The sequence below is a fragment of the Trichosurus vulpecula genome, chromosome 8 (genome assembly GCF_011100635.1).
Source record: "Trichosurus vulpecula isolate mTriVul1 chromosome 8, mTriVul1.pri, whole genome shotgun sequence".
Taxonomy (NCBI): domain Eukaryota; kingdom Metazoa; phylum Chordata; class Mammalia; order Diprotodontia; family Phalangeridae; genus Trichosurus; species Trichosurus vulpecula.
This window is the reverse complement of record NC_050580.1, coordinates 58,443,088-58,463,275: the sequence shown is the minus strand read 5'-3', so window position 1 is coordinate 58,463,275 and position 20,188 is coordinate 58,443,088. Positions and strand designations below refer to the sequence as shown.

Sequence of the window (20,188 nt, the reverse complement as noted above, 5' to 3'; positions counted from 1 at the left end):
TTGACATTTATTAAATAGTTACTGCCTTAAATTGAAATAGAAGACAGGAAAGGAAAGGGAGGAGGAAAGAGAAAATCTCACCTACTTAGACATCCAAATTTACCATTCTAGCTTTATTAGTCAATGCTAGTCTTAAGAGGATGTCCCCAAGCAGTTTATTAGAGATCTAGCTTAAGTTAATTGCATCCTTTCAAACAGTGACTTTGCAATGAATTATTCCCTCCTTTTGACCCAGTGACACTACTATTAGGCATATGCCTGAAGGAGGTCAAAGACAGCAAAGGTCCCATATAGACCAGAATATTCTTAGCAGTCTTTTTTTGTGGTGACAAAAGAGTGGAAACTTTAGATGCTAATCAACTGGAGAATGCCTGAACATATTGTGGTATGTGGATATAATGGAATAATACTTCACTATAAAAACTGACAAATATGAGGAAATCAAAGAAAAATGGGAAAAATTGTATGAACTGATACAGAGTCAAGTAAGTCCAACAAGGAGAGCAATATATATAATGACTACAACCTTGCAAACAAAAACAACTTTTTAACAATGATTCATTGTAATGATCTATCTTGGTCTAAGAGAGCAGTTGATAAAAGATAACCTCTCTATTTTGTGGAAAAGTGGGAGATTATAGATAAACAAAGTGACATACACTAGGTCAAATTGGTTTTGATTACTTTCCTTTGTTACAAGAAAGGATCTAATACAGTTGGTAAGGAGGGTAGATCTGGAGCGAGAAGGGGCTTTGTGGGCTACCTAGACCAACTTCCTCATTTTACAGATGAGTAAACTGAGGCCCATGGAGTTTAAGTGATTTCTTTAAAGTCAAACACGTAGTAAGCATGAGAGCAAGGTTTTAAACCCAGGTCCTCTAACTCCACAATTATGAATCTTTCCACTTCAGTTATCCCTTATTCTCATTAGGTGACTAGCCCCCCTTTTTTCTAATCATTTATTTTTATTTAATACTAATACTAAAAATACCATCAGCATGTGCACATAGCTAAGTATAGGCTCCTCACCCCCAAGAAACTGTATATTCTTATCAGCAAATAATATGGCACATGCCCAGCTAGAAACTATAATGAACTAATACCTGTGGGAAAATCATAGAACGTTTTCCCTTCTGCCCCATAACAGACTGCCACTGACTAGCTGAGAAATGTATTCACTTGCAAAAGGAGTTTTAATTGTCCTATCTTATGAAGGCCACCAAGGCCAAAAAAGCAAAACAAAATTTAATGATGATGGAGGAGGGTGGAGAGGAGGGGAGGGAAAGGTGAGAGAGTGAAGGTGAGAGAGGGAGAAGCCAAAAGCATCTTCCTGCAGTTTCCAGTAGATAACATAAATTCAGTTACTTCCCATTCCTAACCCAGTGGTCTGCCACAACGTGACCTAAGACTAGCCTGACCTCTATGAAATCAACATCTCCCATGGAAATGAAACAACAGACATACTTGTTTTGATGTATGGCAGGGTGACATATTATAAATATTACATCACATAACCACAGAGGATGTCAATCAATAAGATTTTTTTTCAGACAGCACTAAATGAACCATGGGCTTTTGCTTCTGAATAAGCTTCTTTAAAGCCTCTACTATTGCTTAAATGATTAATAGGGGACATATTGTCAGAAAATGTACTTAAAGTGAAAAACAATAAACTGTAGAGAGATCATTCATTTTTTAAGCAATTCTCAAGTGAAAATGTCACATAAATTTACATAGAGGCGTCACAATTGGGCTCTGGATAAAATCTGGGTGGCAGGCACACTTCCCACTTTGTGGGAGAAGGGCTGAGAAAATACTTTTGAGAAACTTAAAGCCCTTTTCTCTAGCATAAACCCAAACTCCAGGGCTAAGCAAGTTTCAGAAGCTAAATTATGATATACTAGAAACCTGCATTGCTAAGAAAGACTTAGGCACTTTGTCAGATATTAGGAAGAGAGGAAGAAACTAGAAAAGTCAAACCCTGGTGCTAGTCACTTGGAAGGCATCAGTGGGTAAACACACTGCCTTCCTGATCCTTTCATCTCCCACCCCTGCTTTGCTCAGATCAATCAAATAAATTTATTAAATGCCTGCTATCTATATGCCATAGGCTGTGCTAATCACTAGGGACAAAAATAGAATGAATGAAACAACCCTTTTGGCAAGGAGCTTCAAGTGGTGATGGGGGGAGGGGGGAAAGGAGAGAACAGCAATAATATGTAAGCATGTGAAGAATAAAGACAAGCATATGCAGAATAAATATAAAAAGAATAAATACAAAGTAGTTAAACACAAGCTAGTTGGAAAGGGAGGGCACTAGCAACTAGAGCAGGGAGCATCAGGAAAAGCTTAATGTAGATGGTGATGCTTCAGCCGTGTCTTGAATTTAAAAAAAAAAGGCATTCCAGGAGGAAGTGCATTCCAGGCATGGAGAACCACCAATACAAAGCTGTGGAGATGGAAATAGAGTGTTGTGTATGAGGAACAGATAAAAGTCTTGACTGGATCACAGAATGTGGAAGGAAGAGTAATGTTTAATGATCATGGAAAGATAGATTGGGCTAAGGTTATTACAGGTTTTAAAAACTAAAGAGTCTATTGAGAAGGGGAGTGAGATAGTGAGAATAACCTTGAGAGTGGATCACTTTAGTAGCTATGTGGAGGGTGGACTGAAGTGAGGCAAGGCAAAGAACATTTGAAGAGAAACGCAGTGTTATCCTTATTCCCCTCCTTCCTCTTAAAATTCATTCTATTTCCTTATCCTTTTTGCCACTCCTTAATATGCATATTTCCCCTCCTTTTGAAAAGGTTTGAATCTTATTTTTGCAACTACTAATAATAATAGTAATTCTGTAATAATGATGTTGACAATAAAAGCTTATTCTTATTATTACAAAATACATGATATAGATTATTTTATTGAGCTCAAAGACCACCAAATTAAATAGGTGCTATGATCATTATCAACCTCACTTTATAGATAAGGAAACTAAGACTCATTGAACTTAAGTACTTACCCATAGTTACACAGTAAATATTAAAGGATCCATTCAAAGCCTGACTCAAACACTCTCCCCTTGCTGCCTCTTTAAATAACCAGCCATGTGACCTGAAACAATTCATCTAACTTTTCTGTGGTTTAGTTTCCTCATCTATGAGAGAAAGGATATTATGTCTTGGATTCTATTCCTGGTCAGGGAACCTCCAAGTGGTTGATGAACCCAAGAACTTAAACTTCTTGGGGGAAGGATTCTCTACTTGACAAGACTGCTAGGAAAATAAATTGGCATAAATTAGGTTTAGAACAGCTTCTTACACCATACATCACAGTAAACTGCAAATGGAGTAGGAAGATGAATACAAAAAGTTAGATGATAATGCAATAGAAGAGAATAGAAGTATTTTTCACAACTATGACTAAGAGGATAAGGGATGATCATAAAAGACAACACTGACAATTTTCATTATATAATCATAATGCTGAAAACCCTTTTGGCATGAATTAATGTTGACAGAATAAAAAGAGATGATCAAGTGACAAAAAGTATTTGGATAAAATACCATTGATAAAATCTGATATCCAATATATAAGAAATTCAGACAAATATTTAAAATCAATAAGTAACATAATTTGATTCATATCAAAAGATAGGAATAGTTATTTTAATTGAAAACTATTAACGTTGACATGAAAATATCCAAATCACTGATAATAAGGGGAATTCAAGTTAAAATAACTTCGATGTTTTGCTTCACACTCTGCAAATTGAAAACAACGACAAAAACTGGAAATAGTGGTGGAAGGATTGTAGAAAGGCACCCTAATGCAATGCTAATGGAGCTGTGAATTGGTCCAACTGTTCTAGATAACCATTGGGAATCATACAAGAAAAGTGACTAAACATTTCTTTCTGATTGCACTACTTCACATAATTTGAAGGAGATCAAAGATGGAAAAAGAGAAAATTTTATATCCATATATATCATATATATATGTGTATATACATACACACATATTATATAGAATGTGTATACATATGCATATATATACACATACACACATACACAATATACACATACAGACATACATATATGTATATATTTCATTGAAGCACTTTTTAAAAATTTACTTATTTTTCGTTTACAACATTCAGTTCCCCAAGCTTTTGAGTGTTAAATTTTCTCCCCCTTCATCCCCTCCCTCCTCCCCAAGATGACGTGTGATCTGATATAGGTTCTACATATACATTCATATTAAATATATTTTCACATTAGTCATGTTATAAAGAAGAATTATAACCAATGGAACGAACCATGAGAAATAAGAAACAAAACAAAACAAAAAAAGAGAGAGCAAATAGTATATTGAAGCAGTTTTTGTGGAAACAAGTAGGAACCAAAAGAACAATGTGTGTGTGTGTGTACATGTATGTGTGTGTGGAAATTCAAGTGAAGTAATTTTTGCAGAAATAAGAAGTAGAAACAAAAAGAACAACCAACATTTGGGAAGTGATTGAACAAAATGCTGTATATGAATGTAATAAAATATTGTGTAGTAAAAAATGATGAATATGAAAAATTCAGGGAAAAATAAGAAAACTTTTATAAAATGACACAAAATGAAATAAGCAGAAACAGAACAATTTACATTATGACTCCACCAACATAAATGATAAAAATCACTAAAAGGAAGTCTAACTCTGAATAACTGAAAAAGCAATAACAGTCCTGGAGGAAAAAAGGGGAGTATGACAGATACTTTCCTCTTCAGGACAGCTAGGTGGAAAGAGTAGAAGATAGAGCACAGGGCTGTGAGTCAGGAAGATCAAATCCACCCATAGATACTTATTAGCTGTATGGCCCTGAGCAAATTACTTAACTTCTATCTGCCTTGTTTTCCTCATCTGCAAAATGTATGTAATAATAGTACCAAACACTTTGAGGGTCAAACAAATTAACACATGTAAAGCACTTTGCAAACCTTAAAGAACCACATAAATGTTAGCTATTAATATTATTATTATTATTTCTGGTAAAGAAGCAGGGGATTACTTGGGCAAAATGTTGTATACATTATTAGACACGGTCAATATTTCCTTTGATTTTATTAACCATTTTTTTTCTTCATCATAAAACAAGGTTTAGTTCCATTGGAGTCTGGTAGGATTTTGATATTCAAGAATGACAGTCATTTCAAAAAGCAAAAAGCTTAAATAAAACATTTAAAAATTAAAATAAATATAAGCTGTTGTAAAAGAGGATGATAGATGATCTCTAAAGTCTCTACAAATCTGTTGAAACTCACTTCAATTCTCTCTTTTACTTATTTTGAGCTATTAAAATGACACTCTCACCCCCAAAGCCTTCTTAGGTTGTTTTGTTTTGGGGGAATACCAGGAAGAAGGTATTTCAATCATCCAATTGGTTAATTTCAGAAAAATCTGTCTTTTATCTACAAACTACTGGATTGGGAAAGGCAGGAAGCTACAAGGCAATTCAATCAGACAATCAAGTATTTATTGAATGTTCCAGGTGCACAAAAAAGGAGAGGGAAGAGGAGAAGGAGGAAGAGAAGGAGGAAGAGGAAGAAGAGGAGGAAAAGGAGGAGGAATACGATAAGATGATGACAACGAAGACAAAGATGAAGAAGACGAAGAAGAAGACGAAGACGAAGAAGAAGAAGAAGAAGAAGAAGAAGAAGAAGAAGAAGAAGAAGAAGAAGAAGAAGAAGAAGAAGAAGAAGAAGAAAGTTATCATGGCCCTGCCATTAAGGAGCCTCTATTCTAAATCAGAAATTGTACAAATATACATGAAGCAGTCAGAGGCACATATAATTAAATGCTAGACTCTGTGATAAAGGCCAGAATTGCTATTGGAGTTCAGAGAAACTCACCAAAAACCATTTCCCCCATCACCATGAGCCTAGAAGATTATTTTAAAATAATTATAAAAAACCAACTTGATGGAATTATGCAAAGGTCTATTGTGGGAGTAACGGAACTCTTACCAATGCAGGTTCCCACATCTTTGACTTTGTAAATAAGTCCAAGGGAACTTCTTGAGGCTGAGGGAGGTCAAGGGATTTGTCCAGTCTGACAGTGCTAAAGAGGGTCGTTGGTGGGATTTGAACCATATTGTTCCTGATCTCAAGACAGTACACTCTACTACATCACAATGTCTATACAAAAAGTGCTTACTATCAGGAAATTTCAATGGATTCCTATCTTCCTTAGCTTAATTCAATTTTATTCAACTGGTTCTCATCTATGGCAGCCCTTTAACCTACTAGGAATATTAACCTATTGGGAATATTAACAATTTAACAACAATTTACAAAATCTCATATATATACAACCCACAGGTCAACAGTAGTTCTGGAAAGACATTGTTTTCCTAATCCTCTATCCTGGGGTCCCCAGAGTATTACCTGTATCTCTTATAGTCATCTTCATCCTTTTCCAAGCTGACCAGCTCATTGGGACAAGCCATATTGCCTAACAGGCTGAGATACTCCAGGGCAGGTGTTACTTTCGCCAAATGGTCCAGCAGCCCCTCCAAATCTGTGATGTGTCAAAGAATTAAGGATCCTAGACCAGGAAGGAGAAAGTCACAATTTGCTATACCACTCTCAACCAACATACACAGCAGGAAAGTGTCAGGATTCACCATAGAGATATCAGGAAAATAGATATCAGAGCTATAACCAGAACAAGGTGACTAGAGCTTTGTTTCAGGGTGCCATCATCTGCACACCATAATCTCTCTATGGTTACTACCATATCTGTTCCTCTCTCGTACCAAAACATGGTCCAATACCCAACCCCTACCTCCAGGGTCTTCCCTCACTGTTGCAACCCTCTTCTAGGCCTGTATTCCCTTCCTCAACTCCCAGAGAGAGGTAAGGATCAGCCTCTCTTCTCTCATCATGATAACATCCACGTTTGGACTGTCATTTCTATCACCTCAACACGTACCCACCAAAACTTTGTTTTTCCCTCCAGTAAAATAATACTCAATTATCAGACTATGCAATGTGATGTTGCTTCTTTAGTTCTGATGGTCTCCACAGGTGCTAAAAAATACCCATAGGTACCTATGGCAGCTATAGGCAGGGGTGGGGAACCCTGATTTGTTCTGTGAAATTTGGATTCAGTCAAAGGGCTGCACTTGAGGACCTAGAGGGCCACAGGCAACCTCAAGGCCACAGGTTGCCCACCGCAGGTAGGGCATAGGCAGGAGATAAACAAGAGGTAAGGAGCAGGGAGGGGCAAAGACAGCTGATGAGATCAAGCCATGTTTAGTCATTGAGAAGTTTTCTTTGTATCCCAAGTACTTGGCATGGTACCTAGGATGCCATATTAAGTGCTAATAAACACCATTTCCACCTATGTGCCTAACATTGTGAGGAATAGACTATCACAAGATATGAAAAAGAGAAAGGACAGGAAGAAAGTAGAAAAATGGCAAAGTATTTGGGAGCAAGTAGGCAGTTACCACCAACAATTGCTACATGGGTCTTTCAGTGACATCCTTTACTATTGTATGTGTATCGCTGAGGTAAGTCTCTCAACATACTGAGGATCAAAAAATAAATTATTTCAGAGACAGGACACATATTTTGAGGGGCAGCTAGGTGGCCCACAGAAAGGTGGGCCCGGAGTCAGGAAGATCTGAGTTCAAATCTGACCTCAGACATTTACTAGCTATGTGAGCCTGGGCAAGTCACTTAACCCTTTTTGCCTCAGTTTCCTCATCTGTAAAATGATCTATAGAAGGAAATGGAAAACCACGCCAGTATCTTTACCAATAAAACCCCAAATTGGGTCATGACTGAAATGACAGAACAACAAATGCATATTTCATTATTTGCCCTTTCCTAACATTACCTATATCCAGAGCCAAAGTATGGGAAAAGGAAAATAAAACTGAAGATGGAAGTTTTCATAATATGACATTCTCATGAGCAAGAATAGCCAAAAAAATGATGGGAAGGAATGGAAGACATGGGGCGTATCACCTGCCTATATCTCCTTATTCCCTCCAGCTGGGATAACCATTACTTCTCCCTCACCTACAACATCTAATATCAGGGATCGTGTGTGTGTGTGTGTGTGTGTGTGTGTGTGTGTGTGTGTGTAGATGTACATTCTATCTCCATCCCTTTTTCCCCACTCATTCCTCTTACAATTACTACCCTAGCTCAAACCTTCATCATCTCCCACCTTAATCAATGTAGCAGCCTCCCAATTGAACTCTGGGTTTCCAGTCTCTCTCTTCTCTGATTCATTCATCCTGCAAAACCTGCAAAACCAATCTTCCTAAAGCACAAGTCAATGATATCATTTATCTGCCTGCAGGATAAAATAAAATTTTCCTAGCTTGGTATTTAAAACCCTGTGCAATCTGACAGCAGCCTGCCTTTCAAGATTTATGTCCTATCTCTCCTCTTTACGTGGTCTCTATCCCAGATACACTGGTCTACTTACTGTTCTCTGACCTCAGTATTCCATCCTCTCCTTTTCTACCTAGAACTGTCTACTTCCCAATGCCTGGAATGCACTCCTTCCTCACTTCCACCACTTAGAATCTATAAATAAATTAAAATGCATATTTTACTCTAACATCATAATTCCTTCAAGGTTCAGCTGAGGCAGCACCCTCAATAGAAGGCCTTTCTTGATCCTTCCAGGTTAGTGTTCTCTCCCACCTCAATTATATGTTTACATGCTATTTTACCCTGTAGGATATAAACTTTTTGAAAATGGGGACTTTTTAATTCATTTTTGTCTTTATCTCCACACTTACATATCAAAGGGCTTAATAAATGCCTGTTGAGCCGAATTTAATAGATGATGTCAAAAGGAGCAGATGTAGAGATTTAGAATGTGGTCTTTCGGAAAGCTGAGACTTGAGAAGTATGGGTGAGATCACTGAGCTAGAGAAACTTTAATAATTTTAAGTAGTTGAAACATCAGGAATACTTCAAGAATCCTATTAGCATTGTTAAGAAACGAAGTAAACAAATAAAGTGTTCTGCTTTTTTTGTTCTTGGCCTGAAACACAGGCTCTGCATCTTTGCTTTTTTGCCTTACCACTCATGATTTCTACTCACTTTGTTACCTTAAAAGTAACAAACACCTGTGGCCAAGGCTATTTATCCTTCTACTAACACCAGGCCTCGAAGTCCTTTCTCTCTTCATGAAGTCCTCTCAAAGTTCTCCCTTATGCATAATATATCTCCTGGACAAGTCCTTCAGGTAGGCTCTAGGGATCTGTTCTTCCCAACTCACTTCTCAATTGCCAAGACTAGTTGTCTCCTGAATGTTCAATTGGCTCTTTTCTATGCTGCCAGGGACTCTGCTATTCAAGCCTGTTTCTAGGTTCAAGTGACTACTTCTATGTGTCTGTGTCTGGAGAGTAGTTGTCTTTATTCCTTCACATGTGCCTTGAAATCTCTCAAACTGACTTTCCCACTGTTAAATAGAGTGTCTCATTCTGAGCAAGTAAATCTGTGGCTAGATGCCATGGCCAATGGAGAAGGAAGGAATTCTCTCTTGCCTGCCCCTATCCCCAGAGATTCCCTCTCAAGAGCTAGGTTTTTCTTTTATTGTTGGCTCCTGCCAGAACTGCCTTGAACTGTCTCCAGGCCCTTGTTATTTAAATCCTGCAAGAACATGGCCATGTTTTGATTCTTCAATAGTATTATTCCATTTGACTCAATCATTGAAAGTTAATGAGTGTTGATCCCTTGTTAACACTAACTCCTCATTACTGATAATTACACCCTGTGGCGATATTAGGCTAAAAGTTAGTTTGAATTATGCTATATAACATTACTGGAAGGTTTACATATGAAAGTAATGGTTGAGCTTGGGGCCAGGTGAGGAAAAAATGTTATATATACATATTTCTATTTCTATGTGTATGTATGTAGTGCATGTGTTTATATATGTGTGTATGTATCTATATGTGTGTGTGTATAGGAGTTTATTTATGAAGGATATACTATTTATGATGGACCAGGCATACATACTCCCTTCACTAATACAAGACAGAATCTTTCCATGCCTTGGGTTGCATGTCCTCTCTACCAAAGCTTTTGAGCACCCAACCTTTCTGCTATGCTCCAATAGGCATCAGGTTAAATCTTTGTTTTCCTAGCACTTTGCACAGTAACTGGTATATAGTAAGCACTTGATAAATGCTCGTTAACTTGATTTGACTATTAACCATTAATAAACTAAATTGCATCTTTTACTCCAGCATCATAATTCCCTTCATGCCAGGAAGACAGAAGAATGCACCCTCTATATCAAGGGAGTAGATTTTCAAGGATTCAGAGTACTTGAGCTCTCATTCACTACTTTTCTACAGAGAATGTCAGCCCAGAAGAAATGGATGGTGATGACAAAGAAATTCTGAAGATACAAAGAAAAACAATTTCAATGAGAAGGAAAATGGGAGATTGTCTAGAAACTAATATTGATATATAGAGAACTAACCAAACAACTTGAATTTTAAGTAGACATGTACAGAAGGTAGAAGCAAAGACAGGTAAGCATATTCATTTTTTAAAGTGACATCATTCTCTATGAAGTGTCAGAAATTCTAAAGTTCAGAAAACTGAGACTGATGAAGAAAACTAAGAACAATAAAATTATTTTCGGCTACATTGAGGAAAAAGGAAACAGCAAAGAAAGATTGAGCCACTGCTGGGGTACATGAAATATAACTAATGAGAGAGAGAGGAAAAAGCTACCCTATTACTTTGCTTCTATTTTCTCTGCAAAAAAACTTAGTCTTTGGATGGCAAGAAGAAATAACAAGGTTAATAGAGCATCGATAGCCAAGATAAATGAGAATATCAAAAAAGTACAACTAGCTTTCCTTGATTTCATGTGACCTAGCTAAAATAAGCTACCAGTTAAAAGAAATGATAGATATGATTCCTGAGCCACTGTTAATGATCTTTAAAAGATCATGAAGATTTATTTGCAACTTCTCTGGGCCTTAATATATGGTTTATTGTCGTAAAAATGAGATGTGGTACTGAGTTATATGTATATTCTTTAGTGGTCCCATCCAGAAAAAAAAACATTAATCTTTTAGATCTAATTTCTCCAGATTTTTTTCTTTTGTTTATCTTTCTTTTAGATCTAATGCTGAGAAGATCACTAAAATTTCCTAACGCTGGTGTGTTACTATGTTTTTTTTTTTTTTGCAATTCGGTCACTTTTCCCTTCATTAATTTAGTTAATAACTGCCACTTCATGAATATTTGTTCATTGTCATTTGTTTGGTATTTTTACTGATATTGTGAATCTTTACTTTTTGCTTTATTTGATAGCATGACTGAAATTACTGCTATTTTAATTACATGAAGGATAATATTTTTCAGTCTCTCATCTTTATTCAATGCAATTTTATTTCTTTAAGATGTATTTCTTATAAACAAGGATCACAATGTTTTGCTTTCTTATCCAGTCTGCAACTCTCTTTTGTTTTATTGAACTCTTCTGTCTAGTTACATTTAAAGTTATCAGAATTAGGTTTGTTTTAAACCCCCTTCCATTTCTTTCTCTAATAGTGTTTTTATGTATCATTTCTCCCCTTCCTCTTTTAAGTCAGCATTTTGTCCCTATAGTTATTTTTCTTTAAAGTATTTTATGCAACCCTATTCCCACAGGCTCTTTTCCCCTCCCTATCACCCATTTGTCAAGCTTTTCCCTAGTTTGGGGTTATTATTTTAAATGTTGATTTATTTTCCTTTATTTATATGTCTATTTCTTCCCTAATATCTTTATCTCTTCTCAGTTAAGTGGCTAGTTGAAACTTCCTTCTCCTTTCTTCTTCCTCCAACTTCTTTTGTTTATAATTTTCTTGACTTTTTCCTAAGGACAACTTTATTTTCTTTGTTCTGTTTTTAATTGTTTAAACTTTGTATCTTCTACGAATTTTTGTTCTTTCTCTCTCTTCCTTCTGCTACCTCTCCTACCCTCACCTTGTTTCTCCTTTCCTACCTCCCTCACTCTCCCTTCAAAATAACACACAGAATATTAGTTAATGTGGGTAGTTCATAAAGACCTTCTAATTAATTGATTCCTCCCTCCCCTCCAATCACAGAAAGTAAAGGGCAGAGAATACTGACAGAGGGGTGTTAAGATAATGTAGTATAAATAAGGGTTTTAAGTCTTTGTTATCTCCTTTGGAAGGAGTAAAAAGTTCTTGAAGCAAGCTTGATGAGAAAGGAGAGCAGCTTGCCATTGGTTGGCCAAATATAGCCCACTCCCCTCATGACCCTTGAAAATCAAGCTTGCCAACTCTGGAGTCAGCTGAGGAGAATTCTGAGGATTGTGACCCATGGCAGAAGAGAAGAGAGCTACCTATCAAGTCATGAACTCTTAAGAAGGGATCACTCTTTGCCTTTCCTCTCAAGCTTCTTCCAGATAATAAATAAGTAGAGAGTGGGTAGAATTTCTCTTATCTTCTTCCCACATCACGTGTAGTACTCTATAGCCAGAGCTACCCACTCAATAAGAGACAGTACACCCCAGAAGGACCTGAGTGGAAATGAATTGAGGCAAGGGCAGCCTTAAAGAGACCCTGGCAGCAGAGAGAAAAATCCAGCTATGGATTTGAAAGAGAATTAGCCCTAGCAGTTGGGAATTCCATTATAGAGAGGAAAAAGCCCAAAACATAGTGACCTACTCAAAAGAGGCACTGAATCCATTGGGGATCAGTATGAGGACACTATGAAAAGAGAAAGGCCACTGGGGTCCTTTAGTAGCAGAAGAATCAGTTGCCTTAGTCACATGTGCTCCCTATCTGTCTCTTACTACAAGTATACTCTATGTGTATGACTATTCTTTACACTGATGTTATGGTAGAGTATGTTCCAGGTTTATGGGAAAAACGTATTATAGCTACTCTTTGTATCTACTAGCTGACTATTAAAGGTGAGTGCACCAGTTGTAGAACCTAAAGACTACCATGAACCTTAGGTAGATTGTCCTCAAGGTACCCAACCTTCAAGTGCAAATTGGAAGGATAGCCCTGGGAGATATGATAAAGAAGACACATGTTAACACATGCATGTGTGCATGTATCTGGCATACTTCTAGCATGAAAATTCCTTCCAACAATGCAGATCAACAGCTTGTCTGTAACTAGCACACTTGGACAGTCACTTCAGACACTGTGGACTTATGTGACTTACCTATGGTCACACAGTTATTTTGTATCAAAAACAAGACTTAAACCAAGGTAGTTCTGACTCCAAGGACAGCCTTCTAACCATTGTGCCATGCTGCTATCTATCTATCCATTAGATTGTGAGCTCCTTGAGGGCAGGCAGGTACTATTTTTTTGCCTTTTTTGTACCCCCAGTGTTTAGCACAGTGCCTGGCACATAGTAGGGACTTAATAAATGTTTACTGATTGATTGATCTATGCATTCTCTATCTTGTATTTGTGGACTTGATTTTTTTGAATCCAGGTGCAAACATTTATTTACTTAATCTCCCTATAAGTTTCACAGAGAAAGGAAGATAACAAATTGATGTGATATGGAACAAATTTGTCACCATTATTATGACAATCTATTCTCATCATTAATGACAGTGGAAGCATCATATATGTATTATCATAGCCCAGTGCCCAATGCATTATAAGAGGAAATGGTCATTGGGAGCAATACTTAATATAGATTCAAGAAGAGATTCTGGGTCTGCCCAAATACACATAACAGAAATATGTGCTTGAGGTGACACAACGTTAAAGGTTTTGGGAAATCCAGGTTCAAGATATTTCAAAAATGGGAAGATTCAAAAAACATAGAAAACCATAGTTAATGTTATACCCCCCAAAAAGGAACTAAGCAGATATCCCCACCTACTATCCATACACCACTTTTCTCCTTTCTATTATGAGAAAAGTCCATATATATGTGAAGGGTATCCTTGAAGAATATATGAAAAGGGAACAGGCAGGTTCTCTATAGCAGATCATATCTTCCTAGTCAGATAGTTGACTGAGTAGAATTATTAATATTAGTAGTTTATGGAATTTTTAAAATTTGACTCAGTGGAGCCAATTATAGCCTCATGCATATATTAAGATCAGCATGGTAGAGGAAGGAGAACTAACTTTAGAGCACAAACCTCCCTGATTCAGATGACTAGTGTGAGGTTAGGCAAGTCCTTTAAATTTCTCAAGCCTCCATTTCCTCATCTATAAAATGAGGGGGGTTGGACCAAATGGTCCCTTACATCTAGATCTATATCAACACCCTTGTGTGCTCCTATGATCATAAAAGATTCCTTGACAGTTACAACACAGTTTCATTGTTTTTAACAATTTTATGATTTTCTGAATCAAGTGAGGCATGAAGCAGGGAACCAAATTTCATCACTGGTATTCACTAGTGTCATGGAGGACAATGCACACGTAGTTCAAACAGAAGAGCCACATGGTGAGATGTTTCTGTTTTGGGTGAAATGGGGCTGATTGGAAGACAACAGGACCACTTCAGTAAGTTCCTTGGCCATTCACAAAAGAGATCATTCTAAGCCATCCACACAGGAAAAATAAGTGGATGAATCATGAATATTTCCCAAGTTATAAAATGTGGTTCAATAGAAAGTCCCCTGACCCATATCTCATATAGGCATTTCAGATGAATAAACTAGTTCCAAATTTGAAAAGGAGAAGGGTAGCACTTTCAATTATCACATAGTGCTCTCTAACACAAAAGCCTACCTGCAGTGCATCATGGAACACCACAATCTCAGATGAATCAAAATTCCAGTCATCCAACAATCCAATTTAATAAACATTTATTAAGTACCTACTATGTGCCAGGCACTGTGCTAAATTCTGGGGATATAAAACAATGACGACTTGCGAGTAAAATGTAACATAAACAGCTCCATCCAAAAAGGGCATACTGGAAGAAGCCCTAGATTCAGAATAAGAGGCTTAGGGTTAAAATCCCATCATATCCACTATGGCCTTGGGTAAATCCTTTACCCACTTTGGGCTCTCTTCCTCATTCATAAAAGAAGACGGTTGGATTAGATCAACTGTGAGGATCCTTCCAACTTTAAATCTATTATCCCAAGAGGTAATTGATAATATGATGAACATTGTTGCATTTGTACCTATGAAATATTAAAAGACCTACTAGCAGGTCTCCTGCACACTGGGCAGATCCTCTGTGAAAATTTTTGTAGGGCATAGACAAGCGATACAAAGGATGGGAAAATAAGAATAGGCTGCAATTTGCATCAGGGTAGGGAATACCCACACTGAGGAGATCTTGGATCTATGAAAGTATAAGGGTAGTCAACGACCTCAAATACTGAAAAAAAAAATATATAAAATGAAGTAAAAACAAAGGCTAAAAAAATGTGGTTGAAAAAATAGTGGGGGAAAAGAAATAGAAGGCTACAAGACACTAGCAAACAACTGTGATCTTGGGGAAGACACTTGACTGCCTCATGCTTCAGTTTCCTTCTACGTAAAATGCAGAGATTAGCCTAGATATTCTATGTTTTGCTTTGTTTCATTTTTTTCCCACCTCTAAACCACTCCATTCTATGGTCTTCAGGCATAAGATGATAAGCAGGGCCACGGGAGCAGTGGATTTTCTGACTTCCTGTCACTCTCTCCATCTGAGCTCAGATTCTAAGGTTTCCAGACCACATCCCTAGCTGGGAGAGTTTCATTTCATAGGAGAACATCAGACATCAAGCAAAGTTGGCTTTAACCGGCTCTACTCCCAGACACCCCCGGGGGAGACAGGACAGCTTCACCATCAAGGGCTCCTTCTCCTCTGAAGTCCTCTTTCTTGGTCCAGCCCCTCTGCAGTCTGCTCCCCACCCCACCTTCCTCATGCTGGGAAAAGCCCCCAGGAACCAAAGGCAGGGAAAAGTTGCTCTGTGTCACTCCCCAGCATGCGCCACCAGAGGTCGCCCTGCGACACATCCCTAAGCAAACATCCCAGCTTCTCCTTCCAACTGTGCAGTGTGACATTATTTTCTTTCTGTATTTTTATCTATTAAAAAGATTTCTCCACAGCCATAACTTAGATCCCCCACACTAAAATGGAGCAACAGGAAGATATAATGGTGCATTTCATTTATGAATGACCTATAATAAATTACTCTGAAGTGTCCCGAGTGCCAAGAGACAGAACGCTTTGTCTGCCCGTGGCCCGTATTTCACATACTTTAATTTAGCTGACACATAAAACCCATCTGACATTTCGAAGGCATTTTTTTGGGGGGGGAGGTTGGACGAGGGGTAGACAGTAGTGCAAAGGATATTTGGTTCTTGTTGAGCGTTAAGGTATGGAGCCTGGGTAGCCCTGGCAACGCAAGGTCGTTTCCAAGAAGGTTGTTGTCCAAGATCAGTTCCTCCAGCCTGGTGAATGCGCTCAGTCCTTCCAGTGACCTGTAGTGACAAAGGCACCAGGAAAAATGATCCGCCACTAAATCAGAGAGGCCATTATGAGCCGAAATAAATATTTTAACCTTCCCTTTCAGGACTGGGAATAGTTTGGGCTTGGTGCCTGTCAGGCGAGTGAATGACAAGAATTAGTAGAGGGAGTGGGGGAGCAGGGGGGGCCCCCTCTGGCACCTCACCACATCCTTCACGCATTGCCAGCATGAAGGATGAGGGTCACTTAGTGAGTAGCCAGAATCCCAAACAAAGGCCTTCAGATACGGCCTGCAGGATAAATTTGTCAATGTCTTGTGCCTTCAGGCACCCAGCCTCGCCTGACCCTAACCTCCATTCCCAAGATAAATAACTCTGTCACAGTTCACCTTCATTCCCTGGACACAAATCTAAGTTGTCATCCATCATTCCTGCCCAGAAATATCATACCCCTCTAACAATAATAAATACAACTTCAGCTATCATTGCCGAGCAGTTCTCCTCCGTACAATCATAGGAAATGGTAGGGAGGGCTCCCCTTCGCCTTCTTTTCACTCCCCACCCCATCCCATCCCCCTCTCCTCTTTTTGCCTCTCCTTCTGTTGTGTTTTTGTTTTAATCATCACTTCATTTGCTCTGGCCCAGTGTCTCGCTTTAGATGCCAGGCCCCTGCAGGATTGCAGAATCACTCCAGTCTGAGATGTTGGGGGTAGGAATGGGAAGTGGGGGGGGGTATTGAGGAGGGGAGGTAGGGGTGAAACTCTTTAAAGTGAGTGGTCTTTCCTGGTGTCAGCTGGAGTTTCAATTAATAGAAAGCAGATTTCTCCCTCTCTCTCTAAAAAAGTTTAGAACCCCAAAATGTGGCTCTTGAAGCTGTTAATAAACAGAGATCTGTGGGAATTAATCAGCCAACTCAAAAAAAAAAAAAAGCCAAACCAAAAAGGGAATAAGCTTTTACATAAGAGTTGAAAGTTAACTCTTATTTTACTAGTTTAGTTGGGGGGGGGGGAGGTTGCAGCTGCACGCGCCCGGGCGCGCGCGCACACTCGCACACACGCACACACATGCACACACATTAATCAAAGAAGGCTGCCTGATATGGGGACCTTACACACAGACCCATATTCACAGCTCATTCACTTACCAGACTCCTAGAGATATGCTGAGATGGCACAGCCTGACAGCTGATGCACTATGCCGACCAGAGGGAAGATTATCATTGTATCTCCTGGCTGTTTTATAAAACGTGATGAATAAGGCAGATGCAGTCTGTACTCTTTAGTCATTTTCTGAGGCCGCTTACACTAAGGAGGTCTTCCCACATGAACACACGTGTACCTCTTTGCATAGAGGATTTTCCCAGTAATGAATAAGGACCCTGGGCCGGAAGCAGTACCAAACCCCAGAATCTGAGATTTCACACAAGTTGTCCAGTAGTAATTAATACCCACAAAGTCCCCAGGGTTTATAGCTTCCACGCTGCCACGCAATTATAGCCCCCAAACTGTTAGCTATTGATGCAGAAAGAGAGCAGACTTTAGAGTTACAAGACCCAGGTTCAAATCCTGGCACTGCTGGCCTCAGTTTCCACATCTGTAATTTGACCCACTTTCCTCACTTGTGAAATGACAAGCTTGACCATTAAGTAAGGCCACTTTCTTTCTTATGGGACCTTTTAGGTTTCATTTCTTCATTGATAGAATGAGAGGGTGAGACTGGACAAAGTTGGAGCTCCCTTCTAATTCTCCGTCTATGATGCTGCGATAGCCTCACCCAGAGAGTCAGACCGTGCATCATTTACTGCCAACTTCCCCACAATCAAAACCTGTGTTGCTTCTTGCCCAAAAAGGAAAAATCAAAACTTGCAAAATGCTAGCCAAGTGAGGTTTCAGATCTTTGCAAAGCACTCTGCTCTTGTTCTCCCAACACAGGGACCCAAAGGGAAAGGCCCAGCCGATTCATCAGAATGGGCTAGGCTGGACCAGGCTGGGCCAACCTCTCCCAGTGAGCCCATCTCCAGCGCTCCCTCGGGTCCTGCTGGCTCTCTCCATCAGTGGTTAATCAGGGATAATCTCTGACGCTCCCTTTTCAGCATTAGGCCTCTGCTGGCCAAGGGGAGTTCAGGCCACCTCCCTGTCAGCGCCACCGAGCCTTATGGGACGCTAATAAGTCCTTTGTGCAGAAACATCAGTCGGGCTCTGGTCAATGTCAGCGGCAAAATACACATTGTCCCTGAGTTATGTTATGCAAATATAATACTCTTATCATGAGAATCGGCAACTGGCGAGGAGATGAAAGATGGACCCCAAAGTACTGCAGGGGAGCATAAAACAAGATGACAGAGCGTGCAGAGGGACAAAGCCCCAGGAACACTAGAGGGAGTTGCCTGGTGAAACAGCCATTCTTCCCCCAGAGCCCGGGCAGGACAAGCACAATAGAGTCCAGGGCTTTCCGGGAGGGGTTGGCAAAATTAGACTCAAATCCCTTTACACCTGTCTGGTTTGGAGCTTTTTTGCCATGTAATGTTATTAGCTGCTCAGTTAAAAGGGAGCTGTGTTACATGGGGGGTTGCTTATTAATTGTTGTTTTCATGTCATCAGCGCAGTTCGAGCTTAGTGATTTAATCAGCTAAATTCCGAGCCTGGGGACTGGGGGCAGGGAAAGGAGGGTGAGGGAGGGGGGCAGAGAGGGGAAGACAAGATTGTTGCAGCCTGGATGGAGCAGAGAGACAATTAACACATTTAAGCCTGTGGGTCCTGGGAGTTTTGGGAAGGAGGATGCCTCAGAGGTCCCCCTGTCTGTGTCGGTCTTTTGGGTTAACATACCTTAATGTGATATTCAGGTGTGGTGGTGGATGTTATTGAATGGAAACGTAGGAAAGAAAATGCTTCAAGGTTACATCATATGCACACACATATGTATATAAGTTACAATACATATGTGTGTGTGCAGCACTATATACATATGTATGTGTGTGTACATACAATTTCTCTGAAGGTAGATGAAGGACAGAAGATAAAGAAACAACCCCCCTGAAAAAAATTTCTCAATTGTCAGTGTTCTTAATGTCAAAATGCACACCCGATACATCCATTGACGATATTTAAGAACTCGCTTGCTGGTTTAAGAGAAGATTGATGTTTTTTGACTCTTGCTTGGTCTAAAGTGAGAACTACACGGAGGATGGGGGGAGGGAGGCACCTCCCTATCTGCTACTTTCCTTGCATGGTGATGGGAGAGACTTAATGCTCCAGCTGGGGATGGGGGCTTGAGCTCATCACCATGGCCGTCTGGGTCTGGCCAGCTTGGGGGAGGGGGGCCTACCATACTCAGGAAATCAAAGCCAGCCCATTGGTTTGCTGGTCATCATGGAAGGGCCCAGCATCAGGCAGGTGGAGCTGCTCTGGAAATCTAATAAACAGCGCTGAACTACATTGGCAGGTTGCTTTCTTCCTCGCTCTAATGATACAAAAGCTGCCCATTATCTCACCCACAGGTACCATCTCGGTTACCTTGTCGCAGGGCTCCAGCTCGGCTCCCACGGGAGCCCCAACGGCTGCCAGGAGACTTCGCCTGTGATTTCCAGAGTCACATCAGAATGACAAAAACATCACAAGGCATTCGGCTCCAGCTGATTCAAACAGAGAGAACTTTTAAGTTTCCACTGTAATTAACCCTATCCTCGTTAAGATAATTATGATCAAGCTCCCTGTCACAGCTAATATCACAGCATCATTGCCTGTGGCTCCCA

At 39.5% G+C, this 20,188-nt stretch overlaps 1 protein-coding gene across 1 annotated transcript in view; it reads right to left on the bottom strand.

The window, feature by feature from the left end:
* Positions 1–20,188, bottom strand: part of LRMDA (leucine rich melanocyte differentiation associated) — a 1,324,152-nt gene that overhangs the window by 564,698 nt on the left and 739,266 nt on the right. Inside the window, 2 exon segments of the mRNA XM_036736266.1 lie at positions 6,428–6,567; positions 16,326–16,452. Of these exon segments, the coding sequence (XP_036592161.1) occupies positions 6,428–6,567; positions 16,326–16,452 (267 nt within the window).